Source organism: Musca domestica, unplaced genomic scaffold (genome assembly GCF_030504385.1).
Source record: "Musca domestica strain aabys unplaced genomic scaffold, Musca_domestica.polishedcontigs.V.1.1 30, whole genome shotgun sequence".
Lineage (NCBI taxonomy): Eukaryota > Metazoa > Arthropoda > Insecta > Diptera > Muscidae > Musca > Musca domestica.
In genome coordinates, this window is record NW_026712300.1 from 3,890,586 (window position 1) to 3,901,702 (window position 11,117).

An 11,117-nucleotide genomic window follows, 5' to 3' on the forward strand; every position below is an offset into this window, starting at 1 on the left:
TCGCGGGAGTTGGCCGTGGAGAATGGACTGTAGCGGTGTAAATATTTGCGGTGGTAACTCTTGTGATTGTAATTGATATTTAGAAAAGAAAAGGCAATTGATTTTTTAAGCGGTGGAGCAAATAGAATTTTATTCTTGTTCTGAACGGTTTGACTGCTTTAATCCAAGTAATAAAAAAATGGCTGTGCAGATTGTGCATCAGACATTTTATAAATATGTAACAAAAGGTATTGAATACAAGAAATGGTAGCCTGAACCATTGAGTGAAAACTTAAAGGGTTTTAAGGTTGCCATATTTTGACGGTTATCTTACGTTTAGATTTGAATTCAATGTGATTTATACTTAAGCTATTTTAAATGCAATTATAATTCAAGATATTTAAACGATTTGCTTGGAGTTCATTATACTTAATACTACGTTGTTGAACGCGGTTCAACATACCGCCCCCTTTTGCTGGACTGCAACTTCAAACTTGGCAGCTTCCGGATATGATCCAACCGAAGGCTGAACTTTGGGCAATTGGCATGTTGGTTGTGGTTTGAATTAGGCCGGCTCTTAGAATTTTTGGAATTTGATCGTTTGCTATCATGATTTCTATATTGATAGGGTTAAAGAAATGTGGATCTGCCAGATCCGTTAGGTGGTTGTATATTGATAGGTGCTTTTTATCTTTCGTCGATTCCGGGGTGCTAATGTGCAATGGATTTTGGACTTCGCCAGTGATGTGTATTTTAACGGACTCGTCATGGAAAGATTGCAAGTTTATGGCAGTAAAAGTCTTTCCAGCCCTCTGTGTAAGTGGTAACTGAAGTCGCTCCACCAATTTGGTTGAAATTGCAGTTTGCGTTGATCCTGAGTTCATCAGCAATCGGACTTTGTCGCAACCTTCTACAGTAATCACCTTTGCAAGAGCTGTGGGTAAAAACACATGCGATTTGGTTCGAGAACTTAGTCTGTCACTAACGTTGGAGTGACGGCGTTGCGTTGATGTTGAAGTAGATCGTTTTGATGTGTGGGCTGATGGACGGTTTTGTTGTTTCGCTGGACGACTTTGTTGGTTTTTGGCGGTTGGAGGTTCAAGGCTGCAACTTCGTGATGATGAGCGGTTTTTTGGGGTCGATTTGGAGGAGGAATGATTGTTGGGTTTAGCATCGATGTGTAGCAAGGTATGATGACCCTTATGACATACCATGCAAGTTTTACGGCTTGGGCACCATTCGCGGGTATGAGCCGTACACAGACAATTGAAGCAAAAACCTTTTTGACGTGCCTCATGTCGACGTTTTGTAACGCTCATATTTTGGAAAGTAAGGCATGATTTTATAAAGTGCCTCTCGTGGCAGATACGGCATTTGGGCAAGCTAGAAACGTTACTGAAATGTAAAAGGTTATTAAATTTGTGAGCAAGGGGGAAAAGTTAACAATTGGGGAGAATGCATAATTTTACAAGTGGGCGTACTATGATCCCGTTTTGCGTGCGAATTTCTGCTACACGAACCCTTGAATCTTTTCCGGCAAACACTCTAACCACGCGTCCAAGTCGCCATTCCGTCGGGGGAAGATTATCTTCTTTGATGACGACGAAATTATCTGGGGCAAGATCTCGTTGCGTTCGTTTCCATTTGTATCTACGTTGAAGATTTGTTATATACTCGTTCTTCCAGCGTTTGGCAAAGTGTGATTGGAGAGTTTTTAATCGTTGCCATCGATTCATCAGAGATAAATTATCAGAGGATGGTTCAGGAGTCGCAATAAGAGGAGCTCCTCTAAGTAGGTGGCCAGGAGTCAGCGGTACTAACTCGCTAGGCTCTTCATTCAACGGTGACAATGGTCGAGAATTTAGAATACTCTCAATTCTGATTAGTAATGTGGAAAACTCTTCATATGTATATTTCAGTTTTCCCGCTACCTTCTTTAAATGGGCTTTCATACTTTTAACGGCAGCTTCCCATAAGCCACCCATATGTGGGGCGTGAGGCGGTATAAAGTGCCAAGTGAAACCATGGATGTTGTATTTTGAGACTAAATGTTCTTCAGCGGAGCGTAGAAAAGTCTTATAGTCTTTAGCTAACGAACGACTGGCACCAACAAAGTTGGTTCCATTGTCTGAAAATATTTGTTTAGGAAGGCCTCGTCGGCCAACAAATCGACTGAATGTTGCCAAAAAGGCTTCAGCAGACAATTCGGAGCAGACTTCTAAATGAATTGCTCGTGTCGACAGGCAGACAAAAATTGCGGCATAGCCTTTGTGCAGTCTTGCATTTCGAAGGCGTGAGGTTTTGAGGTCGAAAGGACCGGCAAAATCAAGACCTGTATTGGTAAAGGGGAGGGAAAAAGTACAACGCTCAAGGGGTAAGGCGGCCATAATTTGGTTTTGAATGTGATGTTTGTAGATGGTACATGTTCGACAATTATGAATGCATGAACGAACGGCACTTTTCAATCGGATTATATAAAACTCTTGTCGAATTGCCCGTATCATTAGCTGATGTTCAGCATGAAGTAGCAAAGTGTGTGTGAATTCAATCAGCAACTTGCAAAATCTTGACTTTTCCGGGAGGATAATCGGATGTCGTTCATTGTACCGTGCATCAGAATTGGCCAAGCGACCATTTACTCTCAGTAACATATTTTCATCTAGAGTAGGATTCAAGGTTAATAGTCTGCTCTTAGTTGGTATTGGTTGGTTTGAGACGAGTGCCTGATATTCCCATGGGTAATGTATCCTTTGTGCCAATCGTATGAGGTAGTATTTGACGAAGGATATTTCATGTGCAAGTAAAATGTTTTTCCGCAATCCAGATGGGTTATTTCGGCGACACCCATTTATGAAGCGAAATGCATAAGCAAAGACTCGTAGGACTCGGTTGAGTGATGAGAAATCTTCTAGGAGATCATCTTCAACAACTTGGGCGTGCATGGCAAATACCTTCTTTTCAAGTTCTGGTTCTTTGAGAGAGGCGGGTTTTGGCCAGTGTTGTGGTTCCTTTGCTAACCAATGTGGTCCATTCCACCAAAGACTACATGCTTGAAGTTCTTCAGCTGTACAGCCTCGAGTGCCAAGATCCGCAGGATTATCAGCGGATGCAACATGTCTCCAGTTTGCATTTCCCACATTATCGAGAATTTCAGACACTTTATTGGCCACAAAGGTCTTCCAGTAAAAAGGCGGTTTGCTAATCCACGATAGGGTGATTGTTGAGTCAGTCCACAAGAATATTTCGGGAGAGGAAAGCTCCAAATTTTGACAAACAGATTTTAAAAGTTTGGATAACATCGCTGCTCCACATAATTCTAACCTCGGTAGGCTCACAGTTTTTAATGGAGCTACTTTGCTCTTGGAAACAAGAAGATTGGTATAAGTAATATTTTTTGAGGATTTAACACGTATATACAAACATGCACAATATGCCTTCTCTGAAGCATCACAAAAACCGTGAATTTGAATTTCAGTCTCGGATGAAAAATGTACCCAACGAGGAATTTTAATATTCTCGATGTCCGCAAATTTGGAAATAAAGGCATTCCACTTTTCGAAGGAATGTGTTGTTACTTCTTCATCCCAATTAGTCCCATCAATCCAAAGTTGTTGCATTAAAACTTTCGCGACTACAATTATGGGTGTTAACCAACCAGCAGGATCGAACAATTTTGCAACGATTGACAAAACTTTACGTTTTGTTATGGCAACAGTGGGTAAATCGAAATGTGTCACCTTATAGAAGAAATAATCATATTTGGCATTCCATTGAATACCCAAAGTTTTTGTTTCACTGACATCTTCTAATCGTAAGAAATCTTCGCTAAGAAGATCCTCCGGGGGAAGATTCAGGAGTATTTGAGGATGGTTTGACGTAATTTTCTTCAAAGGAAATCCAGCGGATTTTAACAAGTCAATTACCTCATGCAGATAGGACTTTGCTTCAGTTAACGAATGTGCTCCCGATAGTATGTCATCCACGTAAATCTGACTCTTGAGAATGTTCGATGCCGTTGGATGTGAGTGTTTATTGTCATCGCTAAGTTGGAGCAAAGTTCGTATCGCCAGGTATGGTGCACAATTTACCCCAAAAGTAACAGTTTTTAAACAGTAGTCTTCAACTTTTTCTAACGGAGAAGACCGAAACAGAATTCGTTGAAATTGTTGATCTTTCTCATGCACAAATATTTGGCGGTACATTTTTTGTATGTCGCCATTGAAAACATATTTGAAGAATCTCCAGCGTAAAACAACGTTAGTGAGTTCATTTTGTAGTGTGGGACCAGTATAAAGTATGTCATTTAGTGAAACCCCGTTGTCTGTTCTTTTAGATGCGTTAAATACGACTCTTACTTTCGTTGAAGTTCTATCGGGCTTTACGACAGCATGATGTGGCAAGTAGTATGAACGAAAATGGAGATTTTCAGAAATCTCAAATTTTGTGGTTAACTCCATATGACCCAAAGTAACATATTCAGAAAGTACTTTATTGTATTCTCCTGCTAGATCTGGATTCTTTTCTAGCGTCTTCTCTATCCTTAGGTATTGACCCATAGCGGCAGATCTAGAAGAACCGAGATATTTGTCCGATGGTAAGTCCTGTTTGAATGGTAACCTTACCACATATCTACCATCTGATCTTCGTTGAACAGTTCTTTTATAAAATTCCTCGCACCAGATATCAGATGCTGACAAAGTTTTTTCGTTGGAAATATTTTCTATTTCCCAGAATTTTCTTAGCTCCTCACTCAGTGGATCATATGTGGCCGTCCAGGAGGCAAATGAAGCAATAAGCTGGCAATTTGGTTTCCCACTGACTATCCATCCGAATTCGGTACATTGTGCCAACAGATTTCCAGAAATATTTTTCTTTAATCCTGGTTTTATAATGCTCGGCAATATGTCACTACCAATAAGCATGTCGATGGGAGCTGGTTTGAAAAATTTGGGATCAGCCAACTCTAATCTCTTTAAAGTTGTGAAGTCGGATATTACGGTAGGGGAGGCTGGCATTAAATGATTTAGATTCGAAACAACAATTGCGGAAGTAGCTATCTTAAAGTCTGACTTTCTGGACTTTAGAGTTACTTGACAACTTTTTGACGAATTTTCAAGAAGAGTTCCGCCAAGACCTGAAATCTTTGTGAATGATTTCTTAGTCGGAATGTCAAACCGATTTATTATTCGACTAGAAATGAATGTTTCTTGTGACCCTTGATCAATAAATGCCCGAATTGTAAACAAAAAGCCTTGGTGTTCTAGATCAATTAATGCAGTTGGCAAAACGGTTCTTTCTCCAGATTGTGAGAAATGGGATTCAACATAGGACATTTCATTATAAGCGGAGGAGGCAGCTTCAGAAGTGGTCGGTTTTTCATCTTCAAATGTTTCAACAAGGTAAGCGGAGGCTGATTTTGGCTTTTGCCAATTTTGATTGGAGACATTTGAAACAATTATCTTCTTGTTGCTTTCATCAGGGTGTAATAAGGTGTGGTGAGATTGCCGACATGATTGACAGCGATGTTCACTTTTGCATTTTTTGGCAATATGACCATAGGAAAGACAATTTTCACAAATTTTATTATCGAACACAAATTTCCTTTTGTCTGAAAGAGGCCATGATCGGAATTTTGAACAATTTCTTAAAGGGTGGTTTTGTTTGCATACTTTACATGCTTTCGGAGAACCTTCCGTAGAAGTATTGTATGCGGAAACTTTCTGAGACGTGGATGAATGCGGTTTTCGTATATCAGAAACCGATTCAATCATATTTAAACGTTTGGTGATAAACTCATCTAATTGGTCCCATGAAGGCATTTCTTTATTGTTTGACAGAGAACTTTCCCATGCGGTTAAGGTATCTTCAGGTAATTTGGATGAGACCCAATATACTAAGATTGGATCCCAAGATATCACGGATATATTATAAGTACGCAGCACAGATAAACAATTATTAATTGTATACTGAAGATTTCTTAGGGATTTCTCTTTCTCTACCGACACATGTTCAATTTGAAATATTTTTCGCAATTGATGATTGATCAGAATACGCTTATTTTCAAAGCGTTGACGCAAAGCATTCCATGCCAGTTCGAAATTGTTATCCGTTAAGGAAAATCTTTTTACAATCATACTTGCTTCCCCTTTTGTTTTTGCCCGCAAGTGAAACAATTTTTGCGCAGGTGACAATTTGGTATGGTTTATATAAACGGCGGAAAACATATCCCTGAAACTTGGCCACTTATCGTAGCCACCACTGAAGAATTCAGTGTCACAAGGCGGTAGTTTCAATGAAAAAACTCTATCAGTGTGGGAAACATTTTCTTCTTTTGATATCGGTTCGGAATTCAGGAATTTTTGGTTCTCGATTTGAATTAAATCTAGAATTGGGGATTTACATTCTTTGTAAGATCGGCAGCACTCGGTAAATTTACCATGTATTTCCCCTCTAGCATCTTTAGTTACGGTGGGATCGGAAGAAGTCATTTCATTTTCATATATCTGAACAAGTTGACGCCACCGTCTTTCTAAGTCATCAAGTTCAACCTGAAGGCTAGAGGCAGTGTGGTCCTGAACGGGTATTTGAGCAAAATCAGCACAGAATGTGACCACTTGGTCTGAGAAAAATATAAATTTCTGAGGAGCGAGGTCACCCGCATTACCCATATTGGGAGAGGTCATAATGATTTTCGAAACAAAAAAATCTGGCAACTATAATTCTCAAAAGGATTTTACTCAATAAATTGAAGATTTTTCAACGATATAAAAATATTCTTTGTTGAATATTTAAAACTGAACAATCTGCAACGTTAAGCTTGAGAAAATAAATGAGGGATTTAAACCTCGTAATCGTCAACTGATGTTTGCCGTAGTTACAGTCTAAGCAAATATCGTGAAAATTTTGTCGAAGTTTAACGCAATGAGAAAAATGAATAATGGTTCGCTTGTAACAACCTTGCTATTAGAAAATCACCGATTCAGAAAACTCTAGAAAATTACAGAGAAACATCGAACTATATTAGTTGCACCCAGAAGTTTGCTTATGGACAAATGTAGACTTTGCTCTGAATTTGTGTATCAAGTTGTAAATAGAGATACAAATTCTCGATAATTTAAAATGATTGGTAATATTCTGAATGGAAAATAAACTTATTTTTCAGTTTACCTTGTTTATATTCGTATATCTTTCTAATTTTATTTCCCAATCGTTCAATTTCAGAGAATGGTCAAACTGCGCATGCGTTGGAAAAATAGTAACTCTTGTGGTCAACAGTAATACAGCCACACAAGAAGAATTTTTCTTTTAGATATGTTCTTCCTTCGTGATCGCTCTTCGTTTGAAACCGGAACGAGTATGATTTCAATATAAGTTTAGACACATAAATTCTCGCCTAAATTTTTAATTGTTTGAAAATGGAAAGCGTTTTAAATCAATCAACAATGTTTAAGCCAAATTGTATTTTAGATAATTTTTCTTGCATAACTCCTGGTTTAATGATTTAATGAAGGGATTGAAAGCTTGTTTGAAGCGATGTGTTTTTTTTTTTTTTTTTTTTTTTGTATGCAGACAACTTTGATTTATCGAACTTACTCTAGCACAACGCTCGAACTAAATCAAAAACAGCTTTTCCAAAACTGTTCCAATATTTATTCAATTGACGTTAACCCAAACAAATTTTTCAAAATGGCAAGAATGAAGGGTTAAGTGATATATTTTGGTATCTTGCAATGCTAGTGTGCTAATTATTATGATTGTTGTTTACTTTTTTGACCTCTATTTTAAGAAGTTAAGTTATAATATTTCTGTTTAGATTCCTTGAGCAACGCTATAAGTCAGAAATATGTTGACTTTATGAGATTCTGTCTGTTGAAGCTTTGCAATATATTGCAATACAGATGACGTTTTTACTTGATTTACAAATTAAGGTTTTTTATATAGGTAAACAAACCCAGCTATGTAACAAATCGATCAATATTTAGAACTAGTGTGGAGATATAATGCACCAAATCTTTATTCGTTTTCAAAAGGTAAAGGCAAAGTATGTCAGAGAGCTTTAATGTTGGTAGAGCGTTGTTACTAACAGACAACTGGTAATAATATTTGTTTGCATATAAATAAACGTAGTAACGTCGTTGTTACTGTAAGTTAATGTCAAACGTAAATGAAAGGTAACTTCAAATGCTCCTACCTTACCTGTTATACTTCATAAATAGTGCATGAGAATGTAAACATCAAATTAACCAACTGTCATCTCTTTCCTCTTTTCTTTTTGCTATACTTTGCACCGTTTCTTTCGCAATAGGGAATCTGGTTGGTTGTTGTAAATTTTGAGTTGTTGTTATGCTTATTTTATGCTTGATTCGTGTTCTAAATGATATTTGTTTTTTTTTTTTTTTGTTTTTTTTTTTTTTGGGTGAAGAAATAGATATGTCTTTTGTTTTGAGGTGTTTTAATATTTTATTTTGTAAAATAAAACAAAATTACCTTACTTTTTGTGTCAATGTGTTGCAGTGTTAATGTTTCCACTTTAGATTTGTTTCCGTTTGGTTTTATTCACCTCTGTGATTGCAACAATCTCCTTTTTAATTATTGTATTTGGGATTTTGCTTAGGTTTCACTTCTTTCCATAGATTTTTTTTTTGACGGCATTATTGTGTATTCCAATATAATGATTTGTTCCTTCTTTATGTCCATATTAGCTTTATAAATTTTGTTTGACGTACCAGCATTCTTTATTAATTCTAATTTAATAAAATAAATTCTTTCTTGCCGACACTAAAACGACTATCACTTGTCAAATAATATTTTAATTATTGTTCAACCTCTTTTGCAACCCACACTGACCATGTGGTTCAAGAAGAAATTCTGCTGGCTTTACAAGAGCTTAATGATACTACAAATATGAAATTGTTGTTGTAAAAAATGAGTACGCATGTGGTTACTGCAGCTGATGGGATAACATGTGCGCTCACTGATATGAGATCAATGCGTTTAGTTTTATTCCTCTGCTAAGGAATAACAACAATGTGATATCCAATCTGATGAATGTATGGAGAGCAATGACTGAGGCTTACTTAGCGACAGCGCTGTTGGGTATGGTGTTTAGTCGACAGAAGAGAAATGTATGTATGCGGTCTCCTTTAACAGCGACTGCGCCGTTTGATGTTAATGGCAACCAAAAATGAGTCTGGCGTACTTAACACTGTTAAGTTCTCAGCGACTCTGTTTGTGTTTGCTGCTCTTAAAGGAAGAGAGTATGTCGTTTGGTACTTCTAACAGTCGCCGTACCAATTTTTATTTTTGATGATTAAGAGTATGAGTTTTTTTTTTTTTACCTACAGATAGAGCAGTTGCCTAATTAAAGATTAATGCGTTTCAATTCCTCCAACAACCCAATATGTTGTTGGCTGTTGTTTATTGTCTTTCACTTTTTTTTTTTTTTTTTTTTTTTTTTTTTGTGCAAAGGTGCTGTTATCCGTAATGTAATGACGAAGCGAATATTTTAAAGCAAATTAGAGGAATTAGATGCTGCTGCTATTGAGTCTGTTTTCAGAGCTCGATAAAGAGACAGTAATAGCGAAAAGCCGTAGATGAATAAATGAAAAAAAGACTACAAGAACAACTCCTGTTGTGAAATGATCCACTGGGCAGCAATAAAATTATGAAGAGTATTTTGTTATATACAAGTGGATGCAATATATGTTGCGTAATTTAAGCGGATAAGCAAACTGAAATTATTTGGTTTGCTCTTTCAATTGTATTTGCGGATGTATTTTTTTTGCGGGCCAACTTGTATCTTTACAAAAAGAAAGTTGACTTCAGCGACTTGGACATTTGTGGTTATAAATTGTAACAATGGTTCAAACTCACTTTTTTGTGTGAATTCAAACATCAACAAGAAACAAAACCCTATGTGCTCACAAATTAATAACAATTTACATACCCTTTATCCATGTCTTAATGAACTTCTTCTCCAGGAAATCTTCGAGTAAAGCGGTGGACGTAATCCGGATAATTTAAAAAACTTTCCAATTCCTTAGAGGCTCGAAGGACCATGTACAATCGCGGGAGTTGGCCGTGGAGAATGGACTGTAGCGGTGTAAATATTTGCGGTGGTAACTCTTGTGATTGTAATTGATATTTAGAAAAGAAAAGGCAATTGATTTTTTAAGCGGTGGAGCAAATAGAATTTTATTCTTGTTCTGAACGGTTTGACTGCTTTAATCCAAGTAATAAAAAAATGGCTGTGCAGATTGTGCATCAGACATTTTATAAATATGTAACAAAAGGTATTGAATACAAGAAATGGTAGCCTGAACCATTGAGTGAAAACTTAAAGGGTTTTAAGGTTGCCATATTTTGACGGTTATCTTACGTTTAGATTTGAATTCAATGTGATTTATACTTAAGCTATTTTAAATGCAATTATAATTCAAGATATTTAAACGATTTGCTTGGAGTTCATTATACTTAATACTACGTTGTTGAACGCGGTTCAACACCCTCCTTCATGAAGATTCGAAGACCGTGGTTAAACCCACCAATAATCGTCAGCGTCGTCCGCGGACCGAGAATAGGTATCGGTCACGTAACAGCCCGTATAGTCGTCCGTCTGATAACGCTCCCCCCTCGCTGATAGGATTGGTCGGCTTGTTGTCCCTCCAAACAGGTATCTGCCTATCCCCGACTTTGATAGTCAAAATTATTATGTCCGATCGACCCACTATTGTGATGGCGGTTTTGGACCCGTGTAGTAGGCAGAGTCAAATATGTTCCTCGTTGGTGCATAATCTTCGACTCCCTACTTCTAGAATCGAAGGTAGCCAAATATGTCGGCTGACCGTTAGTTCGATCTATGACCGGAGTCAGTCCATTTCAATTGTGGCTGTGGTAACCAATTTGGACCATGCGCTTACGCCTACAGCGGTAATCCCCGAGCGCATTCGTGACCCATTTTTAGGTCTTGCTTTAGCAGATCCCGATTTTAATAGGCCTGGTCGGGTGGCCTTGGTACTCGGGCCGGAAGTTTATGCCAGGGTCGTAACTCATCGGGTGCAAGCGACGCCAGGGTTGCGGATAGCCCACTACACAATATTTGGGTGGGTATTGTCGGGCATATGTAACATATAGTGTTA

At 37.7% G+C, this 11,117-nt stretch overlaps 1 protein-coding gene across 1 annotated transcript; it reads right to left on the reverse strand.

Moving 5' to 3' along the window:
* LOC131803502 (uncharacterized) lies at positions 1-10,471 on the reverse strand. The gene is made up of 2 exons (XM_059124853.1): positions 9,926-10,471; positions 1-1,374 (listed from the first exon to the last, which is right to left on the reverse strand). Exons 1-2 carry the CDS (start codon positions 9,934-9,936, stop codon positions 468-470), a joined length of 918 nt encoding a protein of 305 aa, XP_058980836.1. The 5' UTR covers positions 9,937-10,471; the 3' UTR covers positions 1-467.
* Positions 10,472-11,117: the final 646 nt, after the last annotated feature.